Source organism: Oryx dammah, unplaced genomic scaffold (genome assembly GCF_014754425.2).
Source record: "Oryx dammah isolate SB20612 unplaced genomic scaffold, SCBI_Odam_1.1 HiC_scaffold_13, whole genome shotgun sequence".
In the NCBI taxonomy this organism is placed as follows: Eukaryota; Metazoa; Chordata; class Mammalia; order Artiodactyla; family Bovidae; genus Oryx; species Oryx dammah.
The window spans coordinates 53,770,499-53,786,960 of record NW_024070197.1 but is presented as its reverse complement, the minus strand read 5'-3'; the positions used below and the strand labels follow the sequence as shown (position 1 = coordinate 53,786,960).

The following is a 16,462-nucleotide window of genomic DNA, read 5'->3' as shown; positions in this document are numbered from 1 at the left end:
AGTCCTTGTCTCAGAGCCCCCTGTGTGGTGGGGACAAACATACAAGTGGGTTTCACCCCACTGTGGCTATTGACACTTGAAGCCCTCGAGTTCGCCCACACATTTACAGCTGACTCATCCCACTCTTTTATTGATTCACATAGCTACTAACCCACAAGAATATCCAAGACAGACTTTCCCATTTTAAGGACCCACTTCTGAGGAAAGGTTGCCAGCAACATAATACCCGCCTGGACACCAGCTCGGTGCCAGGCACTGGACTGGAAGATGAAAACCCAGCCGTGGGGACTGGTGCCGGGTCTCATCATCAATCCTCATCTGAATTGTGGAAAGGAAAGCTCAGAACTGAACCTGGCACAGAGCCAGAGGCACTAAAAATGGTACAGGGTGACAATAAGGATGTGGACGGCAACGGCAGAGCGCACAGAGGAGGCGGGAAACGAGAGCGCGCGAGAGCAAGTTCAGGCGCGCGAGCACGTGGCGGGGCTGAGCGCATCTGGAGCACACGGACCTAGACAGCCGCCCTGGGGAAAGGCAAGTCTGACATGAAGAGGAAAATGGCAGAACCAGAGATGCCAACCTGGTAATGAACCACAGGAAGGCCAAAGGCAAAATTCCACAAGGTCGTGGACAAAAGTCATGGGAATAAAATGCAGGCTGTTCAGGCAAAATCAGAGTCGTGGCCATGGCCCTGAGCCCCACCTCTGACCCCATTCCCTGCACACTGTGAGGCCATCGCCCTGCTGGATTTCTGCCCTCCTCCCACCCTTTTTCTTCTTTACTTTTTTAAAACTGAGAGGTTTACAAACCATAAAATTCACCCCTTTTCAGTGTAAAATTCACTGGGTTTTAGTATATCCATGAGATTGTGCAACCATCACCATTGTCTATTTTAAAATATTTTCATCACCCCAAAAGGAGACCTGGTGCCCATGAATAGTCACACTTTGTCCCTCATCCTCAATACTGGCAACCACTAAACCTGCTTTATATCTCCATGGACTTGCTTGCTCTGGAAACTTGAAATAAATGGAATTCCACGACATGAGACCTTTCACGTCTGACTTCTCAGCATAATGTTTCACTCAGCAATATGTTTTCAAGGTTCACCCATGTTGTCTTGGAGAAGGCAATGGCACCCCACTCCAGTACTCTTGCCTGGAAAATCCCATGGATGGAGGAGCCTGGTAGGCTGCATTTCGTGGGGTCGTGGAGTTGGACACGACTGAGCGGACTTCACTTTCACTTTTCATTTCCATGCATTGGAGAAGGAAATGGCAACCCACTCCAGTGTTCTTGCCTGGAGAATCCCAGGGACAGGGGAGCCTGGTGGGCTGCCGTCTCTGGGGTCGAACAGAGTTCGACACAACTGAAGCGACTTAGCAGCAGCAGCAGCATGTTGTCTCATGAATCAGCACTCCATTCCTTTTTGTGGGTGATTAATATTCCATTAACAGATGGACCACATTTTGTGTATCCCTTCACAGTTGATGAACACTGGGTGGTTTCCACTTTGGGGCAACTGTGAATCATGCTGCCGTGAACGTTCATGCACAAGTTTTTGTGTGTTTTCATCTCTCTCGGGTAGACACTAAGGCGTGAAAGAGCTAGGCTTAGCCTTTCAGGAACTGCCAAACTGTTTCCCACGGTGCCTGCACCAGCTCTCTTTCCCTCCAGCGATGCACGAAGGTTCTGACTCGCGACACCTTACAACACCTGTTATCACAGCCCCCTAGTGTGTGTGAAGTCACATCTCATTGTGGTTTGATTTCCATTCCCCTAACGACTACTGATGCTGAGCATCTCTGCCTGTGTTTACTGGCCATGTGTATGTCTCCTTTGGAGAAATGTCCATTCAGATCCCTTGCCCACTTTCCACTTGCGTTACTGGTCTTGTTGAGTTGTATGAGTTCTTTACATATTCTGGAAGTTGGACCATTACAGGATGCATGGTCTGAGGCCCTCCCCTTTTGTTGAGGTCACTCCTCACCCAGGTACCCTCATGCCCAGTTCCTTTTCATTCAGGAATGCCTTCGTGTCCCCTCCACTTCAGGCCTCCCCTGACCACCCTGGCTAACAGCGGCCTCCCCACAATGTGTCTCTGGCCCATTGCTTCATTTCATTTTCTTAGCACTCATCTCATTCTGAAATGATCACATTTGCTAGATTCTCTATTAGCTTCCCCTGCATTTTCTGTGAATGTAAGCTCTGTGATCTGGATCGCTCAACTTCCCTAGTGTCCAGAGTCCCTGGCACATAGTAGGTCCTCAATGTACATTTGTTGGATAGTGAGTGTAACAAGTGCCAAAGAAGAAAAGTTACTTTCCCCAAATCAAACACATAGCAGTTAGATTTTGCCAAATCAAGAACAGAGCAAGTGATGTAAATCAACTATATTTCAATATATTTATATATATATTCAATATATATTTTTTAAATGGGCTTCCCTGATTGTCCAGATAAGACTAGATAAGAATTCACCTGCCAATGCAGTGGGCATGGGTTCAATCTTTGGCTCGGGAAGATCCCACATACCACAGAGCAGCTAAGCCCGTGTGCCACAGCGACGGAGCCCACATGCTGTAACTACTGAAACCCATGCACCTGGAGCCCATGCTTCACAACAAGAGAAGCCATCACAATGAAAAGCCTTCGCATCCCAGCTAAAGAGTAGCCCGTCCTCGCCGCAACTAGAGAAAGCCTGCATGCAGCTGCAGCAACCAAGACCCAGCGCAGCCAAAAGTAAATAAATAAAATTTAAAAAACAGTGCAAGTGGCATTCCAGTTCAGGGCTACAAGAGCTCACCAGAGTGAACACAGGCCCTCCTTGATCAGGCAGTGGGCTCACAGGGGCTGCACAAAGTCTGACTCTTTTCCCTCCTCCCCAGAAGCCCCAGCATGTGACCCAGAGGGGCCCCTGGCCAGCAGCTTCCTTTATTTTCAAATCCTAAACAATACACTCCATTCTAGAGTCAGGGTAGAATTATAGCCCAAAAAAGGGAAGAAAACTACTTCCAGGTCAGATCAGATGACCTCCAAGGGCCATCCTTTCAGTCAAAAGCAGCAGAGTCAGAAATCTTTCCTAGGAAAAATGGAGACGTTTGATTAAGGAGTGTTGCTCCCCAGAGACCATCACAGGTTTTCCACTTGAACAAAGGCAGAAAAATTACCTCTGAGCTGTGTATTCTTAGAAATGTGCCTCCAGCCAGAGGCACAGGCCTCCGGTCTGCCCCTTGGCTTTCAGAAAAAGAGCTTGTGGAAAACTGTTCAGAGAATAGCTCCTAAGAGTTCTTATTACAAGGAGAAAAGTAATATTTTTTCTGTTCTTTTTACTGTATCTATATCAGAGGATGAATGTTAACTAAGCCTATTGAGTTCATCATTTCATGATAAATGGAAACCAAGCCATCATGCTGTATCCCTTAAGCTCATACAGTGGTGCACGCCAATTATTTCTCAACAAAACTGAGGGAGGAAGGAGAAGGGAAAAAAAGAGCTCACCCATGGTCTTCCCTCCTTGTTTCAAAAGAATTTCAGCTGCACGTGTTGGGAAGCAGCAGGGTGTCAGGAGTGGTGGCCAGAAGGGCAGACACTGGGTAAGGAACACAGTTCCACCCCCACGCAACCCAGGGTCGGTGCTTTCTCAGCTCTGAGCCTCAGTTTTCCTGTCTGTGAAATGGGAATGACAATAGGACCCTGGTACCACATGGGGCCATGGTGTCATGAAATAAAGTGAGGATTAAATGACTCTGGCTGGCAAGACAGTGGCCCCCAAAGATGTCCATACTCTAATTTCCAGAACATGTGACTCTGTGACTGGACATGGCAAAGAGGACTTTTACAGGTGTGATTAAATTGAGGGTCTCAGCATGGGGAGATTGTCCTGGATGACCAGAGTAGGCCCAATGTCACCACAAGGGTTCTCAAATATGGAAGTGAGGAAAGCAGAAGGATCAAAGAGACGACTTCATAAGAAGGACTCATCCAGATACTGCTGGCCTTGAAGATGGAGGAAGGGGCCACAAGCCAAGGGATGCAGAATCTGTAGATCCTTTCAAGCCTCTGGAAAGAATACAGTCCTGCCCACACCTTTATGCGAGTTCAGTGAGGGTGATTTTGGACTTCTGCCCTCCAGACTCTAAGACGAGAAGTTATGTTGTTTTAAACCACTGAGGCTGTGGTCATTTGTTATAACAGCCACAGGAAACTGATACAATGACCTCAGCACAATTTCTGACACAATAAAAGCCCAGTGTTAGTTGTTATTTTTAAGGATTATGATAACTTATGATTGGCAAGGACAGTTACAGAAATGCACAAATGATTAAAAAAAGGAAAAAAAAAAGAATAAGTGCATGAAGAAAAATGAGACAGGTGACCGGAAATTAAGTCCAGAACTAAAACAGGATGTCAGGCAAGTTAATTTCAAATGCACTGATGAAACAAAACAGAAAATGCTAAGGTTAACAGCCCTGCCTTACACACAAGCCTCTGGGGACTTGGCCCTGCTGAGGCCATGAGCAGAATCCGAAAAGCCAAGGCATCAAATTCAGATGAACAGGAAAATACCTAGGGGCTCCAGGGCAGGAATGTGGGCCAGAGGCCAGAGGGGAACAAGGGTTTCAGAGCCTCAGCACCTAAAGACTCTCCATACAGGCCACTGGGCTGTTACGTTGGCAGAGGGCACGATGGACTGTCCAGGGGTGAGCTCAGCTCTCAAACATCTCAGGGGACCGTGTTCACTCATCTATTCAACACACACTTGGGGAGATCAGGTGTTGTTCCAGGTGCTGACAGCACAGCAGAGAACCAGGCCAACCAGGTTTCTACCCCCAGGAGCTCAGATTCTATCTAGCAGCAGAGTCAAACACCAGATAACAGAAAGCTCCTGTTTTGGATATAGCTTGGGGAGTTGCTAAGGGCTTGCTACCCATGACTTGGGTCCACACAAGAGAGTGACACAACCACTGGGGGAAAAGAGATTAAGACTAGGTAACCGTGAGGGGTGAGGATGCTTCATTGAGGTTACCACCACCAGAGAGACAAAAGTCCTTCTTTCCACGATCTCACCATTGAATTGAAGAAACAGATGCACATGTAATCACCGCAGAATGGGATGAACATCACAAAGGCAAGGAGGCCATCTGAGTGGAGGGGATATTTACACTGGGCCTTGAAGGATGTATAGAAGTCCTCCAGGAAAGCAAGACCAATGAGGACAGGCCAAAAGAAGGAAAACTGTGCACAAGTTCCAAGGAAGGGGGAGGGCAGGGCGGTGCAGCCTCAGACACAGACCTGGATTCAAAGTCCAATTTCTCTACCTACTGAACCATCACAAGCAAGTGATTTTTTATTATTTTATTATTGAATGAAAGATTCTTTAACTTCTGTAGTGCTTTACAATCTTCAAAAGTTCCCCACATGATTCATAAAATCCCATAATAATCATTTTTCTCCCACTACCCCTATCTTCCCCAGTGATAAAGGATCTGCTTGCAATGCAGGAGACTTGGATTTGACCTCTGGGTTGGGAAGATTCCCTGGAGGAGGAAACAGCAACCCACTCCAGTATTCTTGCTTGGAGAATCCCATGGACAAAGGAGCCTGGCGGGCCACAGTCCATGGGGTTGCAAAGAGTTGGACACGACTGAGCGACTTGGGACACACCCCTCACTTGCCCCTCCTCCCTCCCCTCTCCCCACTGGCAACTACTAGTTTGTTCTTGGTCATCTGTGAGTCTAACAAGAGACTTTGGACTCTCTGAGGAAACAATCAGATTTCTTATCCATAAAATGGAGATGACTCCTATTCTGGTGTCATTGTTCTTATTACATACACACCACTCATGGGTAAGAAAATTTAGATGAGCTAATACATGCAAAGCGCCTACCTAGTGCAGGGCAGTTGGCATCCATGGAGTCAGAATCATGTGTTGGGATGTGCATGAGAGGGGTGAGCTGCTGAGCATCCCATCCTAACAGGCATTCTGGGTCATTTCTAAGCATTTGGACCTTGTGGGCAAAAGCAACAAAAGGTTAAGGGGAGAGAAAAGCTCTCCCCACCTCCCCACCCTTACCTGGACTGCAAGGTCACCAGGTTCAGAAGGAGTCAACTCAGTCCTGGGCAAAGGGCTGGCACTCAAGAAATGCTTCGGAGAAGGAAAAGCGAGGGTCATGGGTGGAGCCCGGGAAACACCCACACTTCTGGGGCACGAAAGGGAAGCAGAACCAGCAGACAGAAGTGAGAGCAGGAGATGAGAAACAGGAAAAGAGAAGTAGGTGAGCTTTGCACTACAGAAGCAGACGGAAGGGAAAACCATGTTTTTAGTAACTAGCGGTCACTGCCGAAGGCTAGAAGGAGAGAAAGTGAACAAATACAAAGATACGTCCACTCCATGTAACCACCAGGAGGTGACCGAAGACCTGGGCATGGGGTGCCAGGCTCCAGATGTGGGGTGGTGGGATGCCAGGATGTAACGAGGTGAAGAAACGGTGGGAGATGAGGAGATGGATGTAACATCTACATGATTCACCAGCAATAATTTCTAAAAGTTTGCATTAACATCTAAAGACTTTCAAGGAGGGAAAACTCAATTCATTTCAACTAACTGAACACTTTCGCTGAAGCAGAGACACCCTACTTAGCAGGAAAAGGGATATCTAGTAACCTTCTCCACGGAGGTATAGCCACAAACTCCACAGCAAATGGAAATATCACCCAGAAGAGCTGTTACAAAGCCTACGCATCTTATGACACAAAGAAGCCACGCAACATGGCTCAGGATCCCCCAACAACACATGCATGAGCCAAGAAGGCAGCGGGAGACTGAATTTTGCAGAAAACTGTGAAAATAATGTTTCCAGAGCAATTCAGGTACCACTGAAGAATCACCACCCAGCATTGTTTCTGGAGCAACAGAAATGATGTGTCAATCAATAGCCGTTTGTTGATTGCATGACAGACAGACTGTTTAGCACTTTACAAGGTCCAAAGCCCTGTCACAGATCTACAGCTTCTTCTGACCTCATATTCCCTTTGATTCACTAGATAATTTCTCTCCTTCCTTTCTCACTCAAATTTAGAAATTTGAGTAAAGCTAGAGGGGGAAAAAATGCATATGTGCAGCTTGGGGGAAAAAAATCCAGTGCAGAAGAGCAAAATAGAGAGACCGCCATACGTATGTGTGCTGTACAGCGGCACACGCAGAGGCCGAATTTGTCTCTTTCCCAACCTGTCCTTCTTGCAATAATAGCGAAGAGTCTCTCTTTGACTGAACTCTAACCACGCTCTTCTGAGCTCTTTTTCACCTGGGTCTCAACTTCTGGACTTCTGTGTTCGTCTCAGCCTTCACTGATTTTGGGAAGGATCCCACCAAGTCAACTGAGCCAGAATTCCCTGTCCGCTATATCTGATCACCCCTCAATATCTAATCAGACTCCTTGTTCTCACTCTTCCCCGGTGATGTCTGATTCCTGGCATGCCTTCAGCAAGAATCCTGTTAAGTCAGTTTAGCCAGCTCTCCCTTCACCCCAGACCCTTCCTCTTGGTAACTTTCCAGCCATTGATCCCTACCTGGCTCCTTGACTCCAAATTCCCACTTTTCCTTGTGGTGTTCAGAGTTGAATTTGAACTCTCTCCCTTGTAGTAGTCCCTACACCTATCACAACAGTCCTCTGAATAAAGTCTGCCTTATTGTTCTTGGTTTTTTTTTTTTTTTTTGGTGTGCTATGCACCAAGCTGCTGCTGCTGCTAAGTCGCTTTAGTCGTGTCCGACTCTGTGCGATCCCATAGACGGCAGCCCCCGAGGCTCCCCTGTCCCTGGGATTCTCCAGGCAAGAATACTGGAGCGGGTTGCCATTTCCTTCTCCAATGCAGGAAAGTGAAAAGTGAAAGTGAATTCGCTCAGTCGGGTCCGACTCTTAGCGACCCATGGACTGCAGCCTACCAGGCTCCTCCATCCATGGGATTTTCCAGGCAAGAGTACTGGAGTGGGGTGCCATTGCCTTCTCCTATGCACCATATGGGATCTTAATACCCCGACAAGGGATCTAACCCATGCCCTCTGCATTGGAAGGTGGGCGTCTTCACCACTGGACCATCAGGGAAGTCTCTGCCTTACTGTTCTTTAACAAGCATTAGAATGAATGTTTTTGCCTTTAACAGTAAAGACACCTCCATTTTCCTTAACCATCCTGCTGCCAAACTCAGTCCCTGAGAAGCAGTTGCAAGGTTCTATGTTACTGATAACCACATTAATTGAGTACCCATTGTACAGTAGGCATTGCCTATAAGCTTTACGTGTATCATGCCAATTTATCCTCAATTTTAGCAATCCTGTACCCTGTGTGCAATCACTAACTGAATCTTACAGATGAAGAAACAGAGAATCTGGAGACTTACTCAAGGTCACACAGCACAGCAAGGCTACAAGTCAAAGCAAGACACCCTGGCTCTACCATCGATGCTCGTAACTGATTGGCTCTAAAATCTGTACCAACAGAAAACTGGATTCATTCCCAGATGCCTAGATTCTTTCTAAAATAAAAATGCTTGCAACAGAGTATTTTGGGGTCAGTTTATCAATAAAAGATCTGGTAAACAATGTTACATTTATACAAGAGATGGATTAGGAGCCACTTTAAGGGCTGGATGATGACAATAAAACATCAGCACCATGAGAACAGGGGCTTTCTCTGCTTCTAGATTTACCCTCAGTGCCTAGAACAGTAACCTACAGAGTAGTCAATCGAAGGAAGGAAGGAGGAAATGAATGAATGAATGAACAAATTTCTGAGTGTTAAACTACATTTGAATTATATCTGGTTTTTATTCTCTTCCTTTTGCTTAATCTTGCTTTCTGAATATTCTGCAACAGACCTGTACTACTTGTAAGGTGAAGAAAAAAAACATTTTAAAGACACCCTGAGCCATTGACCCAACACATACACATGCTCTGTAAGCCCTTCCTACAGAGATCAGAGAGATCATACGGCCAGGCAGTCTGGCAAATGACTCCTTTCTCCTTTCCCAGCTTAGCCCTGGCTCCTCCCCACTCCCCATGGCTCTGTCAGGGCAACCAGAGACCCTCAGACAGCTCAGTACCCATTCCCCATCATCTCTTCCCTCCCCTCATCTCTCTGGTTACATACTTTACTTCCACATCAATTAAATTCCACCAATGAAATGACAATCACAGTGACTACCATTTATGGAGAACAGACTGCATCCTTGGCACCATGAACTTGCTTTCTTAATCCTCCTAATCACATTATATATAGCAAAAGGATGAGCAGGTGAATAATTCAGGTCACATGATTGGCAAGCATTTGAACCCAGACCATTCAAAGCAGCCTAGACCTTTAACCACTGTGCTAACCCCTCTTACCCTGTCCTGACCACCTACTGCATGCAGACCTGGGTCAAAGGTCTCAAGCATGCCCATATGGCACCTACTATGTGCCAGTCTGGAGTTTAGCACCTCTACTAAGTGAACTCAGAGTTGAGTGCTGACTGTGTGCTGAGCTAGGGCATGCACAAGAAACTTCAGAGCAGAAAGGACACTGTCATCCTCAACGCTGCTGCTGCTGCTGCTGCTAAGTCGCTTTAGTCGTGTCCGACTCTGTGCGACCCCATAAATGGCAGCCCACCAGGCTCCCCCATCCCTGGGATTCTCCAGGCACGAACACTGGAGTGAGTTGCCATTTCCTTCTCCAATGCAGGAAAGTGAAAAGTGAAAGTGAAGTCGCTCAGTCGTGTCCGACTCTTTGCAATCCCATGGACTGCAGCCCACCAGGCTCCTCCATCCATGGGATTTTCCAGGCAAGAGTACTGGAGTGGGGTGCCATCGCCTTCTCCATCCTAAACGCTAGGAGAACAGAAATAATGATATAAAAAGTAATAGTAACAACAACCAATATGACTAGGAGAGTTAAAAAAAAAAGTAACAGTAACAACAGCCAACTGCCTCACTATATCTGGGCTCTCCATTTAGACATATAACTTCAGTGAACCTTCAGTCAGCATCAGAGGCAGGCACCATCAGAACCCCCATTTTACAGACCAGAAAACTGTGGCACAGACAAAGAAATGCCTGAGGTCACATGGCAAGAGACAGAGTTGGGATGCGAATTTAGAATTTCCCTGATTCCAAAAGTCCTGGCTGTTGAAATACAAAAGGGATTGCACTAGGTGGGTTTGCTGGCTCAGTCCCAGATGGACAGATACAGGGGAGAGGAATTCCACCCAGAGGGAATCACTGACCTGCAGGCTGAGAGTGTTACACAGGGTCAGGCTGCAGGTGTACAAAGGAGGCTGTGAGAGCTACTGCACAGGGGATGCAGCTGGGGACAGACAGACTGGAAGGCCAAGTAGATAGCCTGTACTTAGTGGGCAGATGGGAGCTATAGATGGTTAATGAGCAGAGAAGGAACTTGAAGAGACCCACGATTTAGGAAAAGTTACTTTGTAGGCTTACCACTGGTGGCTCAGTGGTAAGAGTCTACCAGCCAATTCAAAAGACACAATCCCTGGGTTGGGAAGATACCCTGCAGAAGGAAAAGGCAACCCACTCCAGTACCCTTGCCTGGAAAATCTCATGGACAGAGGAGCCTGGTAGGCTACAGTCCATGGGGTTGCAAACAGTCAGAGGCGACTGAGCAACTTCACTTTCACTTTCACTCCCATTTTGGGGGGTGGAGGGGGATAGAATGAATTTAAGACAAGAAAGACCATGGGCTGAGAGACTGTTGCAATAAAGGGCAGCCATGGGCCTCTTTTGGGTCTGCCCCTCTTCTGCAAGCAGCATGCCGTCGCCTTCACTCTTCCCTTAGGAACCCACCCTCCCCAACTCTACCTCTAGTTTGGTGGGGCTACCCCTCCCCCACTCCAGGCATGGGCACTGATCCAGGTATAGTCAGCCAGAACCGCAGGCATTAGTTCACATGCGGACATGAACCCAGTCAGAGTCTATCAGTCTGGAGACCTCTGCGGAAATCGGTGGCAGTCGTTCTCTCTCTCCTCCCCGAAGCCTGGAAGCCAGGTGGTTAAAGGTTATCACGTCACCACTCAGGGAGAACTTGCCCTCCTGCCCCCAAGACAAGCGATCAAGGAGGAAAACAGGGCTGGGACAGGGGGGTGAGTTCGGACAGCCTTAACTGAAGTTAGTACTTTACCTGGATTTTCCAACCACAGGGTGGGGGAGTGGGTAAGTTAACTGCACTGGGCTCCTCTCACTGCGCCTGACACACCCAACCATCCCACAGGGACTGAAGTTTGGGGTAAGAAGCAAGAGCAGAGGCGGTGATGGAGCGGCCAGTACAGAAGGAAGGGGCCAGGTGAGGCCGGTGCCGGAAGAGCCAGCGCGGGGCCCAGAGGGCTCCAGATCCTGTCAGCAAGAAACCGGAGGACAAAGGAGGCCCAGCGGCCTTCCAGGTCATGATCTTCAGGAACCAGCGCCTGGGGACAAGGACAGGCCAGCCAGGGGGCTGGAGGAGGGGTGACAGGGAGAGGCTTAATGGGCAGATTCCATTCCGAAGAACCCAGGGGAAGGACAGAAGGAAGATAGTAGCCAGAGGGCAAAGGAGGGGAGAAAGAGGGTATTTCAGAGCAAGGATGGGGGTGGGGGGGGTGAGGATGTCAAGAAGGAGAGAAAGCCCACAGTGGCGGTGGGGGGCCCTCCAACCCCCTCGTTCCCCCAGGGCAGACGGAGGAGCAACCAGGTACTGTTTTTAGGCTCCCAGGTCCCCAGTGACCTTGTGAGAGGTTTGGAAATAGGAAAGCTATGCCAGACCAAGAGCACTAGACCCTCCGGCTTGTCAGGACACCTGGCCAGAGATGAGGGCCACGGAGAGGCCTCCCCGCGTCACAGGAATGGGCAAACGTGCCTTCTCTAACTGCCAACAATCCCACCAGCCCCGACCAGAACCTGCTGTACAGCAAAGATGCTCCACGACTCAGAAATGAGCCTCTAAACCAGTTTCTCAGTGAGAAGAGGTCAAGAGCACAGGCCTCAAAGCCACCCTGCCCGGGTTCAAGGCCCGGGCCTGCCACGACCTTGCTGTGACTTGCAGGCAAGTCACTTAACCTCTCTGGGTCTCCGTTTCCCCACCTACGGAAAGGAAGCAAGCTCAGAAACGGAGACAAGGTGTGCCCAGTGCAGTGACTTGCGCATAGAAAGTTACTAGTCAGCGTTCCGAATCCTTGGTCACTGGGTTAGGAGGACACAGTGGCAGCATGGAACAGGCTTTCCTAAGACAAACAGGAGCAGACACGGCAACCATAGCTCGCCTATACATTTGTCCAACAGATGGCTGGGGAAGGAAGGCGGACTTCCAGCCAGAGCAGACGGAGCCTTCAGATCCCACGGCCCATTCATAATCTCAACAAGCAGCAGGGAAAGCATTTTTAGTTCTCCCACCAGGCCCTCCCCACTGCCATCCCTATCACTGGGGGAAGGGTTGGAATAGCAAACCACAAAGCCCCAGGGAGGGAAGAAGTGTTCTCTGACCACAGCCTCCCCAATTCAGAATCCACTCACAGGATGCTCTTTATTCCTGGGGTCACCTTCTCCTATTCAATGGACAGAACAATAGCTTCAGAAGCTGGGGGGGTAGGTGGGAGGAGAAGACCCCAGTCTGATGGCTGGGGGTGGGGATGATGGATGGCTAGCAGGAGGAAACTGCTACTTTACTGTCCAGAGAGGAAGGAAGCTGGCTTGTGAGAAAAGCTCAGAGCCGGCAAGGCAAAAAATACTGCTGAACCTCCCAGTTATACACCAAACCCCAGGAGTCTGCACTTACCCCACTTGTGAAAGCAGGCATCACGGTGGTGAAAGGACAGAGGTGGCTGAGAGACAGGGTTCCTGAGTCAGAGGCCTGGCTTTCAATCCTGGCCCCGTGCACCTCAGTAGATGTGAGTTGCAATAGTACTTTACACATCTGCTTTTAAACAAAGGGTTCCTCAGACGGCTCAGTGGTACAGAATCCGCCTGCCAATGCAGGAGACTTGGGTTCCATCCCTGGGTCGGGAAGATCCCTTGGAGAAGGAAATGGCAACCCATTCCAGTATTCTTGCCTGAGAAATTGCACAGACAGAGGAGCCTGGCAGGCTCCAGTCCATGGGGGTCACAAAAGAGTTGGACACGTCTTAACTAAACAACATTTTAAACAATCCTGTCCAAAAGCAGTAAGTGAAGGTCTAGAGGTAGCTCTGGGAGATGTTTTAGTTGGGAGATTTTTTTTTGTGGGGGGGGCAGGGATGGTAAATCTCAGGACCACCCAGCCCGCAGCAGACACTTTATAGATATTCTTCGAATTAGAATAAATTCAAAATAGTCATTTGAATAAAGGAAAGGGGCCGTTGCGTGGTCTTGAGCATAGTGTTGTATTTTTTTTTAATTTCACAAACAACCATGTCATTTGTACAGGCACTGACTCACCTATCTTTCGACAGCCCTCTAAGATTACAGGGGAGGAAACCAAGGCCCCAAGAGGTTAAGTAACTTGCCCCAAACCACACAGCTAGAAAGCGGCCACAAGGGGATTCAAACCCACCATGCTGACTCTAGGTCCCCACCCTAACTTTCAGGCCGTACTGCCTTTGTCTGAAAATATCTATTTCCAAGCTAGAGCCCAGAGCCCAGAAAAAGAGCCCGTCCTCCAATCTTAGCTTTAAAGGGCCTTATTACCAGTGATGCTGGGCCTTTTGCTTCAATGGTGTGTTTTGGGGGGCAAGGATTGGAGGTTGCGGTTGTACATGCATGTGTTTTTTCCACTTAATAATTCAAGACAACCCAGGGAAAGGCACAAAGTTTACAAATCCTAAAGATTTTGCTTGACAGATTTCTTATATGTACACACCTCTGTAACTGCCTCCCAAATCAAAGTACAGAATATTCCCAACCCCTTGAGACCCCACCCCACCTTCCATGTGCCTCCCCCAGTCAGTGGCTAGCCACTCACAAGCGGGACCACTCTTCTGACTTTTCACGCTGCAGATTAGCTTCGCCTTTTCTAAAATTTCACATAAATGGGATCATATGGTATGTACATGTTCATATTCTGCTCTATATTCTACAAACAAAAACACATCACCAGCACATGGACAATGATGGCAGGAGAAAGGAGGGGGCTGTCGCTAACCATTCCTTTCTCCTTCAATAAGCACCAGGATTGTTTTTATTTTGGCTCTCTGACTGATGAAAGGGGAAACCCGGGAGGGCTGGACCCTGGAGTTTGGAACTCCATGAGTTAACGATGGAAAGCTAGTGACCATGGGGGCAAAGGAGCTGTCCCGCCTGAAAAGGTTACTGTGAGAGGGAGCGGGCTGCCGGTCACCTCTGGTTGTTCTGGATGCCCAGAGAAGAGAAGGCGTGTGGAGGCTTTAGAACGCTCCAATCTGGTTCCTCCAGCGCTGGGGGCGCCCAGGGTAGCCTCAGGCTCCTCCCTAGCATTGACCTTGTTCCAAAAGACCGGGAGTCCCCCAGAAGGCGCGTCTCCCTACCTGTGCACTGTTGGATGAAGTCCTGATATTCCGCTCCCTGCTCGCCGGGGACGATGGTGGAGCCGTCATATTTAAAAGTCACCCTTTGGATTGGGAGAAGAGAAAAACACACACATACACATACACATCAGCGTTGGTGCCTGAACGGTGCCGAGCTTCTACAGAACAATCTAAGAGATGCTCTGGCTAGCGAAAAGCCAGCGCTGGCTTTCCACGCTGTCCCGGGTTAAGGCTGCGGGGAGACCGCACGGGGATGACCCTTAATCCGTCCCGTCTGGAAGACGGCTCAGCGCACCAGGCCCCTCGCGAGCTCAGGCAGCGGGGCTCGAAGAGCAATGCAAAGTTCCTCACCAGATGACGGCCGAGCTGTCGTCGCGCACCAGGTTGTACGCCGTTCGGCAAGCCTCTTTGTCGATCTTGGTGGCCATCGCCGCGGGGCCGCAGTGGGGATACCGTGCTCGCAGCGACAGATGAGCGCGCTTGGGGCCGGCTGCAGGGATCGGAGCGGAGCGGAGCGGGGACGCGCAGAAGGCGGGCGGCAAGCGGGCGGGCGGGCGGGCGGTTGGCGACAGCAGCGAGAGAAGGCGAGCTCCGAGCTCCGAGAGCGGCGGTGGCTCCGAGTGCGCGAGGAGCGCGAGCGAGACCCAGGCCACACAGTCCCGCCCCCCTCCGCCCATTGGCCTCTCAGGACGCATTAAGTCCCGCCCCCTACTGCTATTGGTCGTAGCGCGTGTCGGGGGCGTGGCGTCTTTACTCACCAGCGGCCAATCCCAGCCCTAGTGGGTTGCGCAACCCTGCGAGGAGGGCTGGAGAGGGGGGCTTTTTCCCCCTCCTCCCCCTCTTTCCTCCCCTCTTCTCCTCCCTCCTCCTCTTCTCTTCTCCCTCCCCCAACCCTTTCGTTGTTCTCCCACTCCCCTAACTCCTCCCCCATTTCCTCCTCCCCAAGTCCTGTTTCTCCTTTCCCTCTCTCTACTCCCTCTCCCTCCTCCCTCCTTGAGTCTCCCTCCTCATTCACTACCCGCTCCTCACCTCACCTCCTCCCCTTGCTCTTCCCACTTCCCTAACCCCTTCTCCCTCCTGCTTCCCTATTCCCAGCTCCCCTCCCTTCCCCCATCTCCTACCCCTAGTCCTCCTTATCCCCCTCAAACAACAACTCGCTTACCTCCTCCCTATTCCTTGTCTTCAAGCTTTTGTCCTCTCTCCTCCTCTCTCTCTCACTTTGCATCCCCCCTCCGCCCTATCCCTTCCTCTACCTTCCTCCTCCCCACCAGGGCTCCTGGGCTGCAGAGCTCCACAGGGAAGCTCCACATGGGTGATTTACTGCATCAAACTGCCCTGCCCCAGTGTTGGGCTCCGTGGTTTCTAGGTAGGGATAAATTGGAAAGAAGTAAGATTATTAAATAAGAGGGGATAGAAAGTGGACTGCTTCCAAAACACGGGTGGGATCACTGTTTACTTTGTGCTCTGGTTATTTGCATTCACATCTTATCTCCCCCTTTGGGTTCCACTGAGGGCAGGAGCTGACTCATTCTGTCTTCTTCCTTCCCTCACTGACTCACTCATTCATTCCCTCCTGCAATCATTCCACAAAGACCAGTTACAGGGTTGAGGCAAGTAAAAAGGCTGGACTCGCCAAGACCCGGCCCTTGAATTGCATCCAGTGTTGCCTCTTAACTGTGGGCCTTTGGACAAGCCTCAAAAACTCTCTGATTACTTTCCTCCAATGGAATAGTAATAGTACCGACAACCTAAGAGTCAAACATAACTTAGTGACTAAACAACAACTACAACTGACATCACAGGTTTGCTTTATGATTAATGTTTAATGAAACTTATAAACAAATATGTTAGACATTCAACAAAAGGTCATTGTTGTTGGTTATCAACTAAAATAAATCGTAAATAGAAACCCCAAAGGTCAGGGACAATGTTTAATTAATAATAAAATTAATTCTCAATGGTA

The 16,462-nt window shown here is 49.3% G+C and overlaps 1 protein-coding gene across 1 annotated transcript in view; it reads right to left on the bottom strand.

Annotated features, from left to right (window-relative positions):
* Positions 1-15,160, bottom strand: part of COTL1 (coactosin like F-actin binding protein 1) — a 44,254-nt gene extending 29,094 nt beyond the window's left edge. The window contains exons 1-2 of the mRNA XM_040253987.1: positions 14,851-15,160; positions 14,500-14,582 (exon numbers count right to left, since the gene is read on the bottom strand). Of these exons, the coding sequence (XP_040109921.1) occupies positions 14,500-14,582; positions 14,851-14,927 (160 nt within the window). The 5' untranslated portion in view covers positions 14,928-15,160. The remainder of the gene's footprint in view (positions 1-14,499; positions 14,583-14,850) is intronic.
* Positions 15,161-16,462: the final 1,302 nt, after the last annotated feature.